The following is a 16258-nucleotide window of genomic DNA, read 5'->3' as shown; positions in this document are numbered from 1 at the left end:
GCTGATCCTGAGATGGGAGGAAGGGCAACAGTGGATGGAGTGGGGCAGGGAAATTGATTAGGTAACTCTGAAGACGCAAGGTTTAGGGTTAGATCTTACATCATGTCCCTGCACAATTTAAAACATGTCAGCGTCGCAGCAGCTATAAAGGCTTTCCTCTCTAGCTGTCCTACACCATGTGTGTCCCACATGTCGAATGCTTTCCATACGCTTGTTTTTTGTCATTCAGAAGCATGACTGCAGCTTTCAATGAGCTTTGCTTTACCTGACTTTGTCGGGCCAGTGAACTTATAACTGAGGTTTGTATAAGAGAGTAGTATTTGCCCAACACAATTAAAACTATCAACGTGAACCATTCAGTCAGTGATACTGGGGACAAAGCAACAATATATGCAGCAAGCTCAGAAGGGCGAGGTATTTACCTCTATATTTAATTTTTCATTTTGTTTTAAGGAATACAAATATATGTGTGTTATTTGCTCTTAAACACAGGTCTTCAGCTTTACATAAAGTAATTTTGTTTTCTTTCTGCCAACATTTCCATGCACAGATATGAGAAAGAAGACCTTGGGGTTTTTTTCTTTTCTTCCCCAAGCCTTTTTTTACATTTAAAAACACAACCTTCAGAATATTCAGTATAAAATTGGATTGGGTTGGATTTCGGCAGGTTGAAATGTGCGCACAAAGATGCGGTGCACAAGGCTGTACACAGAAAAGCAAATAATCACAGAACTTTTGTCAAGGGAACATTTTTGCAATTTTTCTCCTGGCATCTCTCATGAGAAATCTAAACATTTGGAGGAAGCATCCTTTATTGAGATCTTACTCTAATTTTCATGCTTTAACAGACACCTCTAAGACGTGTGAACTTACAAGAGCTGATGACATCCATTATTTTTTCATTATATTAAAGGTTCAAAATTTCAAAGACCTGCCACATCCATTCAAGAAACACGAGCCACAGTCAGATACAAAAGCCAATTAGCTCCTGAAATATTCAGATGTTGTTGTTTTTTTTAATGACAATGTAACTTCATAGAATTAGGCATGAAGCTAAAAGTTAATAAATAACAAGAAAACCTCTTTTGTTATTTATTAATTGACTTAACAGTATGAGTAATTTGAAAGTATAATATCCTGGACTCTTCAATCAGTAATGTTGCCTAAGGTCATAGGATGTTTTGGGTCTTAAAACCATCAGATGGGTGATAATGATCGTGCCCATGTGGTGCTACCATAACTGCGACTATTCTCTGGACCCGTGGTTAAAACAAATTCTGGCCTCAGTGATATCCAGCATGTAGTAGGTTCTGAGCAGCAGAGGCCTTAAACCGACCCTAATAAGTCTGGGTTCTCTGCTGCGGCTTGCCAGGCTTCCATGGTTGCCGGGATGGATAGTGTGTCTCTCAGGCTGCAAACACTTTTCCTTCACTTGTTTGTGGTTTGAAACTGGCTGTAGGTGTGAATGTGAGCCTGAATGGTTGTCTATCTAGTGGGTTAGCCTTGTGATAGACTGGTGGCCCATTGGGGTGTACCCTGCTTTTCATCCACTGCCAGGTAGGATAATTTTCAGCACCCTGGAAAAGTGGTTTGGATGGATGGATGGATGGATGGATGGATGGATGGATGGATGGATGGATGGATGGATGGATGGATGGATGGATGGATGGATGGATGGATGGATGGATCATAAAGGGCTCTTTATTCACTAGACTCTTAAGAGTAAAGTGGTGCATCCAAAACTCACTTTTTTAACGTAAGTCTCAATGACAAGGCAAGAGGATCAGAGTGAGGTTGTTAGAGTAGTCAAGCATAATCCCTGAACTATGGTAGCACTCATTGTCTCTTTACCTTTATTTGAGTAAGGACATGTAGGTATTTACGAGGTCCAGCCAGACCACCATTGTCCCATTTTCCTTCTTTTTGGAGAGTGGTATGAATGTAATGGTGTCAGGACGATGCTCAATCGGGCCCCTAACAACAATAAAAACAAATATCTTCCCCTTAACACTGAGTACTGCGCTCACTTTACAAACTAAGGTAAAATGCAATCTAGATAACAGGAAGTGATGTGAGCAACACAAGGCACTGTGTAGCAAATGAAATTTGATGATTCTATTTTTCAACTTTGTATCATTCAACACACTGGAACAGTGAATGCCTGCAGTTGTTGAACTAGAAAAATGAAATATTTGCAGCACGTGCAACACTGTCATTGTTATAAATGTAAGCTGTACAGGTGTGGACGTTCGCTACCACAGGTTGCAACCAAGCAGAGAACCGTCATTAACGAGCTTCATTAGAATAGATAGAATAGAATAATCATTTAATTGTCCCACAGGGGGAAATTTGGTTGTACAGACAATTACAGACAAGAAGAAAATAATCACACTGACTAATAATCTAATCCTCCTCGTGTGTGTTTTTAATACCAACATGTTTTCTAGCTGTGGACAAGTGGAGGAAAGAAAACTCAGCAGATATTCACATTGCCCTTCCGTTGTGACCACTAACAGCTATCGTGTACGGTATGTCTTTTGTTGAGTTTGATTTCCAGAATTTATTCCTGCTCCACAGCCAAATATGCATACAATAACACTTAACATAATTCCCAATATTCATTTTGTATTTAAGTTTTTATGAAAGGCTTTGTATGTTTCCATTGAAAAGGATAAACCACGGATGCACAGGTGAGTAATTCAATAAAAGAAATGGACCCTCTTTATAAGTTTGTACAATAGATCCTCAGCTTGTGTTTTGTCACTTAAACCTAAATCATATCACAGCTGTACTTACTAGACTTTTATGGATATTTCTCCTAGTATTTAGTTAATTTCTTGGTGTAATAGTAGGATTTTGACTCTGCAGATAACTCATTTGTTTTGGGGGGATTTTTTTGGATTTTCTCAGGCGTCACACTCTGCAACATGTGAGATGCACTGCCTGAAAGCTTCATGGCCTGCCATGCTTGCTTGTGTCTAATAAAAAAAGAAGACATAGCAGTTCTGATCTTTGCCATAAAACTGCTCCTGTCAGATGTCATTCAGGTCAGGACCACAACTGTCTTCATCATAAGCAGAATTTTTAATAGCGCACACTGGTCTGACCTCCAGTTTGGTTTTCATGCTACTGATTTCTGCAGAGAAGTATTTCCATGGCCTGCCCAGTGTGGGACTGCACAAAAACTGCAATGGTATCCACCCTCATCTCATTTTCCACTTGGATATTCACTGGCCTACTTGACTCTGGATTATGTCTTTTTGACCAAATTAGTTTCTAGTTGTCACCGTCCTCTGTTATCTGCCTTGCAGGCTTATTTGTAGCCAGATAGAGAGTCTTTGACAGAAGTGAAGCCATAGGGGGTTATAGGTTTGGTGGTGGCAGCAGACACAATTTTGTTCTTTGCCTACCATTTCACAATCTACTACTACTCTCACAAAGGGGACACAGCCTCAGAATCAATAGGCTATGTGAATGATTCCTCTGGTGGTTTGACCTGCACTCCAGTCACCTTTCACCTCTCACAGACTTTGTAATCTATATTACGATGATGCTACGATGCTACCACCACCATGGTTCACTGTAGGGATGGTATTGGCCAATTGATGAGCAGTGCTTGGTTTCCTCCACACACGAGGCTTGTGTAACTAATGTCCTTCTACCCCAGTTGCTCAGACTGGCCAGGCAGCCAGCTCTATGAAGAGTCCTGCTGGTTCCCAACGTCTTCCATTTACAGATGATAGAGGCCACAGTGCTCACTGGGACCTCCTGTTGCAGATCTACCCTTCCCCAAATCTTTGCCTCAATACAATCCTGTCTTGAAGATCCACAGACAAGTCTCTGGACGTCATGGTTCAGATTGAGCTCTGACGTGCACTGTCAACTATGGGACCTTGTATAGATGTGTGCCTTTCCATTGTCCAATCAACTGAGTTTACCACAGGTAGACTTGTAGAAACTGACAGAAGATCAGTGGAAACAGGATGCACCTGAACTCAATTTTGAGTGTTTGTTTGTTTTTGTTTTGTTTTTTTGTTTTTTTTAAATACATATGCAAGAATTTCAAGCCAGTTACTTTCACTTTCTTACTACGGAGTATTGTGTGTAGAGTTTTGAGTTGGATTTTCTTGCATTCCTTTTACTGACCACTTTGGTAGTTAATGTTATGTTTAAAGAGATATTCTAAACTCGTTCAGTATCTAATTACGTAGTACCGGTATTCTTTTTTAACACGCCACTCATTTTTGTCTTTGAGAGACACCTAGTGGCTTTATTGCTGTAGCACACAAACCACCGCACCTGTCTGCTTATAGGGAGATATTCTTATGAGTTCAGATAAGACAAAAATCAATATCATGACAGTAATACTAATAAAAAATGAGGCTGCTGGCACAACAGACATCATTAGCTGACAAAATAAGTGTTGTATTGCACAAAGAAACTCACAGCAGAAGCTTTTCACACTGTTTAGCGTTACTACAAGCGGTGCATGAACAGACCGGGGAATTATTCATATTTTCTCATAGGGGTCACCAAAGAAAGATAAATTACCTGTAAATACTCTGGAGGAGACTAGAATTTTTCTTTATATCATCACTTACTTCTACGGATTTTCACATTATTGTCTCCAAAATGAACGAAATATAATGATAGAGTGGCTCAAGTGGGCTGCTCACTTTTTCTTTTCTTTTCTTTTTTTTTTTTTTTGATAATTCAATACAACATTAGTCTGTGGACTACATCTACAGAGATATCTAACCTTTAAAAAGAAAAAAAAGAAATCATTATTAATATGAGTCAATAGTGGTTGTTATTTTCATCAATGGGAACCTCTGTCACCCGCACAAATCTTAAATCCTACATGGATTCATGTCTGGATCAGAGGTGTGCGCGCTCCCGGGCCTGCACTCCTATGTGACATGCACACTGAGAGCCAATGTGGAGGTAACCGTGGTCACAGTTTTCCTAAGGACCGTCTGGCGGCGAGGGCCATTAATTATAAGAGACAGGGAGACAGACACCGAGCCAGCTTAGCAGACAGACAGACAGCACCGCAGCTAGCGCAGACAGGCCGGACAGGAGCAGGCCCCGACAAATACAAAGAGGGGAGGAAGAGCGGCACGTAATCTACGGCTAAGGGGGGAAAAAAACATAATCCTCCCCTTGTAGCGAGCAGGCTACGGCTATCTGCACCGGTCCTGCTTTCGCTCCTGACCCTGGACTCTGGGTGAACACACTCAGGCATAATAACCCTTTGTCATAAGAGAAAGAACGCGGTTTTCTACGGAGATAAATAATTGAAAAAAATGCGGCTGTGTGACTGCGCATCCCTGGCAGTGAATAGGAAAATGCTGCGCCAGTGTCCCGGCTGAGAGACGGAGCCGATCTTTCCCAACACAAGCTCCCCGGCTTCCCCACTCTCTCTCCCTCTCTCTCTCTCTCTCTCTCCTGTCATTACACAATATCGCTGCCAAAAATTCATCGTTTCGAACATGGTAAGTTTTCTTTGTGTTATATTTAACGGGCTTGTGTCGGCGACGCGCGGCCTGTGGGGGAAATGCACATCCGGGACTGCATTTTCTTTTCCGGAGAAGTCATAATATTTATGAATCATAACTTGTTATGATGTAGGAACGCGCGTGGCGTGCAACAGGTCGCCGTACAGTAGCGGGGACGCGCATCTCAGGGCCAGATTTTGAGCTTGGTTTCCAAACACTGGTGCCCACATACACATACAGCGCGCGCGTTCAGCCTTTGTATACGCGATCAAACTGGCGAGATGGCACGAAAATCATACTAATATTAAGAAGAATAAGAAGGCCTTGTTGGAATGATGATAATATCATCCCAGGTTAAAAGGGATGAGATTATCCGCTTCGACTGTTTGTCTGCTATTAGAGTTATGGCTTCATTCTCTTTTACAAAACACCAGCGATTACACAATGACGCGTAGGTTATTAGCCAAATGATTTCCTTTTTAATCCCTACAATATTCCGAAATCACTGCCTGGTTTGGACAGAGAGCCTTTTGCCCAATATAATATTGCTGTTAAGAACGTCAGACTAATGGATGGTTATCACTCGTATTAATTACTGATTTAGAATTTTGGCTCCATTATTATTCTGCCCAAGCCCCAGTAAGAGAGGGAAGAAGGTGGATGCTCTTGGGTGGGGGACTGTCACGGGGCCCAAGTGGAAAATGTATTTTTCTCCTCACCATGGCTGTTTTTTTCCAACTCCACGTGCTAAGCAGCCGTGATAAGGTTTAAAAAGGGAGCATTGTGTCTCCAGTCAGTGGCCTTATGTGTTGGAGAGGCTCGGAGAGGGTGATGTTCACTCAGCTGCGCTCCCTCGACGTCATTGTTGCAAATTTCACCTGATTTCAGGCACTCTGTTTCACCGAGCTCACGCGGGAGGCTGTTTGTGGAGGCGTCGGGAGGGGGGAACACAGCCCACGCACACTTTGAAGTGTCGGTGTTCGACAAGACGCCCCGTGACAGGGTGCGTTTGATTTATAGTCTCGGGAAGCAAGATTTTAGCGGATATGAATTTCTTCCTTCCTTGCGCTCTATTACCTTTTACTCGTTTTAATAATCGACAGCTCGGGGAGGACTCATAATGTGACGAACTTGTGCGTAAATGTGTAAGGGTTTACCGAACAGAAGCAGTGGACTCTCGGCTCAAAAGATGGGGTGTTCACTCGCCATTTGAATGCAAAGTAGTGGATGAACAAGTGAGCTGTGTGTATGCGTGTGTGGGAGTGTGTGTGTGTCTGTGTGTGTCCAGAGAAGGAGGGCCAACGCCGTGTTTTCAGAACAGAAAGACTTGTTGAGAGAAACTGTCACACATGCCTTTTTGGTTCTTGTATTCCCCCCTCTTCTCCACAATGCCACCAACGTGGAGCCACTTTATTAAGTCTAATCGAACCGGATCACCCGGTGTCAGATTTTTGGAAGCCATGCTGTAGTTTGTCTTTATTTATTTAATTCTTTTTTTTCTTTCATTTTTTTGTCTAAGTAATTTAGTTACCTGCTTTTTTCAGTGCGCAGGGAGACAGAGTAAAAGTTGTGTGTTGGCCAATGCGCCCCTGCGTCGGTCCCATCCTGTTGAAGCATGTCCCGTCGGAAACAGAAACGACCCCAGCAGCTTATGAGCCCGACCCTGGGTGCCTGTCGGAAACTTGAGCATGGTGAGACATAGACTATATAAATCAATAGAACAATGATCAATAATAACTAAGACGATATTCACATTGGATGCCGTAGTATAGAAGACGTAACCTTTTCTTAGCATGTGGTTTGTGCCTTTTAATAGTGGACAAGTGCAAGTACATAAAAGTGTAGTGCTTATTTAGGAGGTATATTTACAGTTTGAATTAAAATGACTATTATCTCCTTTGGGACTTCAAATATGTTTTTATTGTTTATATTTTAAGTTTTGTTGACTGAGATGTAATCATTTACCCTTAATCAGCCTTTAATTAATTCAGTTTAAGTGTTTAAATTGAGTTCATTTGCGCTAAAAGTTTAACCAAAGTTAAATGTGCATGTTATAGCGGTGTGCTAAGAAAATGGCTTGCTGGAATAATTTGAGTGCAGACGCTTTAATTCCTTCTGTGCAGGTTTCAGCCTTAAGCTGCTTCCTTGGCCCCATTAAACCCAAGTATCTTCCCTCCTCTCACACTGCCAGTTTCAAAGACACAGACCACCCACATTTCAGAAAAACACAATAAATCGAAAGCAGTATCACTGAAAAACAATGCAAGGTGAATCTGAAGGCGTGTGCTACGAAAAGGATTAGGGTTTGAAGCAAAGACATGAGCACGAGAAGGTCAAGGAAAAGGAAACTTTGTGGGGCACTGTATAAGGTGTTCTAACTGCAACAGCCCATTGTCCCCATTCAGCTTTGTTGCTAGCCACTGAAGCATGAACATACCCACGAAGACGTGTATGTGAAGGCGCGCGTGTGTGTCTGTACACACAGTTGTGTGTATTTGTGTTCGCTTGTCCACTTCAGTTACAGGAATAGGGACCCCATTGTGTCACAAAATTGTAGCTGTTGAGCTAACAGCAGGAAGTTCTGTATGCATTTGGGTGCACGTGAGTATACAAAGTGTTACCTTTTTTCTACCTGTGTGTCATGAATTGACAGGTAAGCTTTGTGTTTTGCAAGTTCAGGCTGAGTTTGCTTGCAGAACATATTTGCTGAGTCGTCATGTCTGTCATGGCCTTTTTGTTTTGTTTGCACGACAAACTCTTCCTCTGGCTGGCCTATCAGGAATGGGACCCCCAACTGTTTAAAGTCAGTTTTACTAGCCAGTCAGATACCCTGCAAAGTGTTTAGTACTTGACTAAGAACTAGCTCTTGACACCCCTACTGGGCCAATGGGGGATGGGCTCTTCAGTAAGACAGACTGAATGGAGGAAAAAAGAAAGAAAAAAAGCCATAGATGAAAGAGTGCCTTAGGATGCGTCTTATTTTTTATTAGGGAAGTGGAGGTGGGGAGAGTAGAGTCCATTGTCTTGTGTGTGTTTCCCTGGAAACAAGGTGGTCTCCTCTGCGGGTGAGTAGTATATTCTGAGTGCATGTGTGTGTTTGTGTGCAAGCATGTGTGTCTGTGTGCAGACAGCAGTAAAGAAGCAGCACAAAGAGAACAGGAGAAAACATTTAGTTTAGTTGGCTGGAAATTAACCCTTGAGGCTAAAAGTCACCTCCTACAGACCATTTAATTTTTTCATTCCCTTCACGTTAAGTAGCCACCTAAATTTCTTTTCCTTTTTTTCAATACCTGCAGATGACACCTCGGCACTGAAGTCACACTTCTTTTCATTTATCACGGATTCTACTTTGTGCTCTTTGTCTTCTCCTCAAAGCTCCCAGCTGCCCCTTACGCTCTGTTCATCTCTCAAGGGCTCTCAGATCGCCTCTCAACTTACTGAGGGTCAATCACTACCTTGTTCACCGATAAAGCCGCACCAGCAGCCTCTCAAAGACCTACAGCCCTCCCTTTCATCAGACTTCCCTTACTCCCCTCTCGCATCCCACATACAATTCTCACCTGGCTTTAAGTTGTTTGCCAGCAATTCCGCAGCTTTTGTAAGTGCTGTTACGTACCCTCCTAGAAGCTCACAAATGGCCTCTCCCAAGCTGGGACTATCAGCCACCACCACAACCTCTTCCTCCTCCTCCTCCTCCTCTGCTTCTCTATGTCCTCCACCACACCCTGGAAGCCCCAGTCGTGTGCCCGAAGGCCCTCCGAGTCCTGTTACACCTACCCCAAGCCCTGGAGTGTCATCTGCCTCGGGCGCACCTTCTAGGACCCAGCTGAGCATAGCTTTGATCCTGGAGGAGCTTCGGGTGTTGCAGCAAAGACAAATTCACCAGATGCAGATAACAGAGGAGATCTGTAGACAGGTCCTACGCCTTGGTGGAGCCTCCTATAGCATAGACGCACCTGCCCAACATCTTCTCCCTTCTGTGTCTCAGCTCTGCCTGGAAGGCAGTAAAAGGGCATCTAGTCCAATAACCCAGCCAACTGCATCTCAGCCTTCCACCTCTATGGCTCCTCTTCTAGCATGCTTCTCCTCCCTGCTTCCCTCCCAAGCAGTCAACAAGCCCACACAGCAATGCACCTCCTTGTCTCAAATCCTGCAGCCTCACAAGGTGCAGATGGAGGAAACAGGTGGGGCAGCTGGTGCTCATGGATTCACAAGGGTGAGCTCTCGCTCATCAGCTCCCTTGAATTCTTCCTCTGTTGCCACCACAGTGGCTTCCTCCACCTATCCACTAGCACTGTCATTAGCTCTACCCAGTCGGTATCTTCATGAGAAGTCTCCAAATACTACTTCAGTGAGCGGGCACAGTGGTCTCTCCTTCCTTAACACACCGCTCCCCACATCAGTACCTATAGTCCCAAACTCACAACATGCTCTGCAATCTGCTTCTAATGGAGGAGAATCTTCTTCTGCATCCAGTTCCAACAACACTGGCGGCCGTCTCCAGCATGCCTGTCGCTTTTGTGGAAAAATGTTCAGCAGTGATTCAGCCCTGCAGATACATCTCCGCTCACACACGGGGGAACGACCCTACCAGTGCCCAGTCTGCCTCAGCCGCTTCACTACACGAGGCAACCTCAAAGTTCATTTCCTGCGGCACAGAGAACAAAACCCTGAGCTTTCGCTCTCACTTCTGCCACCGTCTTTGTTTGGGATTGCATTAGGGACTACTGGGGGATCGGATATGGGACAAAACATGAGCAGCGGTAGCAGTAGTAGTGCCATGAATACGATACAGAAGAAGCGAAAAAATAGGGCTGAGGATGAAACAGCTGGAGACAGTTTGGAAATCAGTGGTTCTAGTACTGGGCTACCACTAGGGGCTTCTGGAGGATCGACCCCATCTTCCCTACCCCTGCCCCCGAGTGTTGATCTAGCATTGATTTCCCACTCTCTCCTGCAGCTTAATAGAGCTGCAGTGGTAGCTGCTGCAGCATCTATCACAACTGGCTCATCCAACTCATCCTCCTCATCGTCTTCCTCCACCTCATCTCTCGCAACCTCCCTTCTCTCAAACCCTTCCTTGTCCTCATCTTCTGCCATCACAGGATTATTCAAGGGTGCCAAGCAGCATCACTTTGATGAAAACACTCCTCCTCATGCCCCGGTGCTTTCCCCTGCTGCCTATTCCCAGCTAGCCCACCTACCTAAGCTTCTTTTCCCAAATGTCTCCACACCTTCTTCTACCCCAGCTGCACACTCATCCCTCTACAACCATCCAGCTTTGGGCTTGCTCCGCACCCCTCTACCTTCTGCTCCAGGCTCCCACCAACATGCTTCTTCAAGCCATTCCCAGCTTTCCTTTCCTTTCTCCTCTTTTCCTAAAGTCACAGGTCCACCCACAACTACCAATGCATCTTCCCTGCCTTCCTCCATAGCCCCCACTCCTACATCCGAAACCTCTAAGCTGCAAAGGCTGGTCGAGAAGCTAGAGAAGGCCCCTCGACCTTCCTCTTCTCCATGGAGTTCTTCCAATACTTCCAATTCTGTGATGGAAATGTTATCTGGCAGTACCACTACCTCTTTAGCAACTTCAGCAAACAGTAGTTTCACAAATGCCAGCAATTCTACCACATATGTCATGGCATCTCCACTGTCTTCTAGCCTTGTTACTACTTCGGTTTCAAACTTCACTCGCGAAATGGTAGCTGCCCTAGGCATGGGTGCCAATGGAGCAAGTGCCATGGCAGGAGGCATGTTACCATCACTGATTACAGATCCAGCTGGTAACCTTACATCCAATCAGTGTGGGGTGTGTCTACGAGTGCTGAGCTGCCCCAGAGCATTGCGGCTGCACCAGGCCACACACCTTGGAGAACGGCCTTTTCCATGTAAGATATGTGGACGATCCTTCTCTACCAAAGGCAGTCTGCGATCCCATATTGCCACCCATCATGCCCGGCCCCCCAATGCACGTGTACAGAACTCTTGCCCACTGTGCCAACGTAAGTTCACTAATGCTCTCGTGCTTCAGCACCACATCCGTATGCACCTTGGTGGACAATTGCCTCCAGATGGCACAGAGGATTCTGCACATGAGATGCCAGCTGAATCTAAAGCCATATCCTTGGTACAATCTCAGTCCCAGTGCACTGACCCAAATGCTACTTCAAGTAATACACCTCCCCTAGCAGGCCATTCAAAGAGCATAGTTTCAACTCAACAAGTTAATACTGCAACAGTTGCCTCTGTTCCAGCCTCTGACAGTATGAAATCAGCTGAGTTCACTCAAAATCCAGGCAAGTCTGCACCCTCCAGCCCAGACCACATTCCCCCCTCTGACCTTAGCCCTGACCCCTTTATGAATCCCACCACACAGACTTCACCACCAGGCAGTGCAGACCCCCCTGTGCTTACTGTCAGTGTCCCTTTGCCAGCATCCCAGCAGACAGATCAAGCTTCACCAACTGGCGAAGACAACCAAGTCCCACAAGCCACTGTTGGTTTCAATCTTCCAAAATCTACCCCTTCACCATTTACTTCCAGTGTTACCAAAACCACAGAATCACCTACTGCTACTGAGATGGACTGTGGAGAGGATGAAGTATCTACCTCTTCCGATGCCTTCCTTGGCTCTAAATCAAACGTAGAGGACTTGCAAAGCACACCTGCTCTCGATGATCCCTTTTCCTACACCTGTCCCAGCACCACCTCTAACCCCAATCTTTGTGACGGTAATACAACAACAACCTTGGAATCAGACCCACTCTCTCCAAGGCCCCAATCACCAGAGCCCATAAATAAAGATAAAGAGCTCTCATCTCCACCCCCAACACCAAAGCAAGACCAAGCAACTGTGCCAGAAGGAGAACCCAAGCTGACGTCAGCTTTGGAGGATACAGACACCACTGGCGCTGAAGTAAGAGGCGAACCCCAGAAAACAGCCACTTTTGTAAGAGAGACACGTCAAAGCTTTCATTTTAGTTCATATGGGAGGGAAGAACGGGCAGATGGCATAAGTGGATTCGGCTCAAGTTCAATACTGGATGCTTCTGGCCCCATCAACCTTGCTCCAACCCTCCCGTCTCCGATGTCTCGTCCTGAGAAGAAGACCTACTGCTGTGCTGAGTGTGGAAAAGAGTACGCCAGTCGCAGTGGGCTGAAGGTAAGGAACAAGTTCTCCAAATTTTGCATCAGCCACAATTTTGCATCACTTTTGTTTTCTTGTCCTGTGGGGTGATCGTGGCTCAAGAGTTGGCAGTTCGTCTTGTAATCGGAAGTTACAAGATGAACTGCCAACTCCATGGGGACCTCAAAGGCCTGAGACCATCGCCTCATTTGGAAGAAGATGCCAGAAAGGGGAACTTCTGTGTCTGCATTTATCTCTTAAAGTTGATCATTGTCTGCAAAAGAGGCAAATAATGTTCTTAAGATGCAAATTATGTGCTTGTAAACGCAAGAGGGGGCGTTATAATACCCTGATGATATAAAAGCAATCTGAAGTGTATTTTGGGCGGAGATCCATGCTGATTGTGTGCAGTAATTATCTCCCCGCGCGTGTGTTCAAATAAAATCATTGTTTTGTACTCTTCCTCAATATTTGAATTCGCAACAATGTGTAGTTATGTTTGCACAATTACTGTGTTGAACAAAGCATTTTGTCCTAGACAAAAGAGATTTTTTCATTCCCACTGTCACCAAGTGCTTTACCGTACAATATAAAGCACACTGAGGTGACTGGTGTTGCGATTTGGCACTAAATAAATTGAATTAAACTGAATTGAATTAAGCTGGACTCTAAAATTACCTCTGCTGTGCAATTTTAGCCTACCCAAATCTTATCAAGATTTGTCTTAACAAGATGATGATTATAAATAAAAATCTTTCAACTCCATTCATTCTTAGGGTCACATGAAGCATCACGGCGTGGTATCCAAAACATCACGTCCGTCAGCCCGGAGTCGTCGTTCCTCCACTGACCAACTTCCTTCTTCTACATCTATGACTTCCTCAAACATTCCAGCCACTAGGAGCTCAGCAGGCTTCTGGAACCAGTATCAAGCATTCCTCAACACCAGTGCTGAGCCAACTGATGACCCAACCACTGCAGGCCGAGGAGAAAATGAATCGTCAAAATCTCCTGTTTTGTCACAGATGGATCCAAGAGCCCACGAGGAAGCTGGGGAAGAGTCCAGCGAAGGGTCATAACTCGCATAGCCGTAACTGGCTGGTAAATGTTACGGTGTTTTTGATTGTTGTTTACGTCTTGGTGTAACTGTACGGGCATATCATTAGTACTGCTTCCTTAACACATTTCAGGTTGCCTGTCAATGATAGTCAGAATAATATCTTTGTATATTTAAAGTTGTGAGTCAATCAGCTTGGTCCTGTTGTATTAAAAAAGAGACAGCTGTAGTGCAAATAAAAAAAGCATATATTCAAAGTAACAAAATTAGCCCAGTTATTGCTGGATTTGTTAAAAAGTGAAACTACCATTGTCTGTCTGAAGTTCTTAACAGAGTAAAATTTGAAATGTTTGGTTATTAAAAAAGAGTATGGGTCATGATTCATATTACGTTTAAACATCCCAACAGGCTCAGATAGATAAATCTGATATTACTGGCTTTGAGTCATTGGAAATGAAGCTACAATAACCAGTTTAAACCATTTTTGGTAGTGTTGTAAACATGTAAACACTTTTGTTCTGTTGTGGCATGTACCAAATCTCATCCATCTGGCACCAAAGGAGACTTGAGCCAACCAAAAGAAAATATTTTGGAAAATACTACAGCCAACCCATGTATGTTTCATATGAAGATGATCCTTTTGCTGATAAGGATGAGCAAACAAATTACTGGATCTAAACTACATCTTGCTTTGTAAAAGTCAACAAGGTGAACAATATGAATGTGTTACTGGGGGGAGGGGGGGTGTATATGGAGTCTTTTGTCCCCGTCCTGTGGCTCTTAAAACTAGTTGCTCCTGCTGTGATTTCCTTTTTACTACCTTGTCCTGTCAAACCAGAAGCACACCTGCAGTTTTTGTGAGCCCAGTGGGGGCGCGATCCTTTGTGTGACCTTTGCCCTTCAGCTTTGTGAGTATTATGATTGTCGTTTGGTCCAAAAGTACTATCTGTAAAACCCTTTCAGTTGCTAAAGTTACTAAAACTTTAAGTTTGTGTATAGAATCTATAAGAAATCTATGTCTGTTTGTTGTACGCTGTTATTTCAGTATCTCCACATTAAAAACTAATTTGGGAAAAAATATATATTGTTCAGTCTTGTTGTATGTAGTCGGTTCAGTTTTTCTGTTTGTTAGCACTCTAGCCTCCACAGTCTTCAACATGTCATTTTCAAATTTTGTATGATGGTAGAGATCAATAACATCTCCAGCTGATTTAATTTAGGTGAAAACTGGGTCAAAGTCAACTTCACATTAAATGTTGAAAATCAGTAAAAAGTTTCTATAAAACACAACTTTTTTATGGATCATCTTCAAACTTCACAACAATATTTGACCTTCACCTTCATTGCTAGCACCCAAGGTCAAAGTTAACCTTGAAAATAAATTTCAAGAATCCATATTGAGTAATATACGATATGAAAGAGCATGGGTAGAGCCATACAACACACTTTATATTTTTTCAATTCCTACAACGTCACAGTGACACCATAATGTTTCATACACTATATCATAAAATTTCAGGTCTTTACAGCTTTTAGAAGCCAAAGATTTCAGCTAGTTCTGCTCCAGTCATGAGGAAAAAGATAACAAAATACACCATTTTAGTATGTAATGCGTCATGGTCATAGGCGGAAGGTCAGGGTCACATGAATTAGGAAAATGCTTTAGTTTCCATAGAATCATTTCCGAACTTTAAAGCAATATATTAACTACAAGCACTTTCTTTGTTTGAGCTGTTTAAAACGTTATTTTTTCAGCACAATGTTACACATTTCACAATGACACAAAATGATTTATATGCGAAACTAGATTTTCATATTAACAATACTGACATCAGCACAAATGATCTGTGAAACAATACAGATGACATTATTGGGGATTTCCATATTACCAGTGCTGACATCAGCCTAAAACATCAAAGTTTTAGTAAAGCCCTTAATCCGTCTGAGGGCTCCTGTTTAATTATTGTATTTTTATCTTATATGAACGCCAAGAAAAACCAGAGGAATTTAACACATGCACACTAAACAAGACTGCAGTTATGGAAAGAAACAAAAGCAACACTCTTTGGAAGACAGAGGACAAAGAAAAAGAAACGAGAAAAGCATGCAAGACAAAAGGCACACATTTGGATGTGTACAAGTAGCGCACTGGAGGGCGCAATTCCCCCCTTTTTTAGCACAGTTTGCTGCTTAGTGTAGCTAAATTATTAAATGATGTCTACAGTGCATTTGAGAACTTTTCTAACACCCTTAATAAAAATCTGAAAAAATTAATTTGTTAAAGATTAAAAGACTTTAAAAACAGCAACATAATAGTCTACTATCTTCGGCTTGAAACGAGATTTTAGGGAAAAGGCTGCTTTTGGCTGAAGAGATGGCTTTATAGATGATGGGTTATTATCACATATATTCATGGAAGCAGATGACTGTACTGACAGATCACACTAAAATAACTAAAATCTTGAATACATTCCCAGATAAACTTTTGTATTTTGTCCTTATTTGGAACAGCTTGAGCTGCTCGCTTCTGCAAACAACAACAGTTTCCTACAGTTTAGGGCGCATTAACGCTTTAGT

The 16258-nt window shown here is 43.2% G+C and overlaps 1 protein-coding gene across 6 annotated transcripts; it reads left to right on the top strand.

Annotated features, from left to right (window-relative positions):
- The first annotated feature begins 4901 nt into the window (after window positions 1-4901).
- On the top strand, window positions 4902-14752 carry sall2 (spalt-like transcription factor 2). 6 transcript variants are annotated; one of them, XM_005475956.3, is made up of 4 exons: window positions 4902-5495; window positions 7043-7189; window positions 8795-12660; window positions 13401-14752. In XM_005475956.3, exons 2-4 carry the CDS (start codon window positions 7114-7116, stop codon window positions 13701-13703), a joined length of 4245 nt encoding a protein of 1414 aa, XP_005476013.1. In that variant the 5' UTR covers window positions 4902-5495; window positions 7043-7113; the 3' UTR covers window positions 13704-14752. The 6 variants fall into 6 exon arrangements, with proteins under 6 accessions (XP_005476013.1, XP_013120976.1, XP_019203944.1 ...); XM_019348399.2 differs by lacking the exon at window positions 4902-5495 and adding an exon at window positions 5536-6501; XM_019348400.1 differs by lacking the exon at window positions 4902-5495 and adding an exon at window positions 6508-6643.
- The last annotated feature ends 1506 nt before the right edge of the window (window positions 14753-16258 follow it).

This window comes from Oreochromis niloticus, linkage group LG18 (genome assembly GCF_001858045.2).
Source record: "Oreochromis niloticus isolate F11D_XX linkage group LG18, O_niloticus_UMD_NMBU, whole genome shotgun sequence".
Classification (NCBI taxonomy): domain Eukaryota; kingdom Metazoa; phylum Chordata; class Actinopteri; order Cichliformes; family Cichlidae; genus Oreochromis; species Oreochromis niloticus.
This window is presented reverse-complemented; position numbering and strand designations above follow the sequence as displayed.

Bases quoted from the DNA above. Each gene is read 5' to 3' on its own strand.
- sall2 (XM_005475956.3), top strand. From the start codon at position 7,114: ATGTCCCGTCGGAAACAGAAACGACCCCAGCAGCTTATGAGCCCGACC. The intron at 7,190-8,794 runs GTGAGACATAGA...CAATACCTGCAG, and splicing joins CTGTCGGAAACTTGAGCATG to ATGACACCTCGGCACTGAAG. The intron at 12,661-13,400 runs GTAAGGAACAAG...ATTCATTCTTAG, and splicing joins CCAGTCGCAGTGGGCTGAAG to GGTCACATGAAGCATCACGG.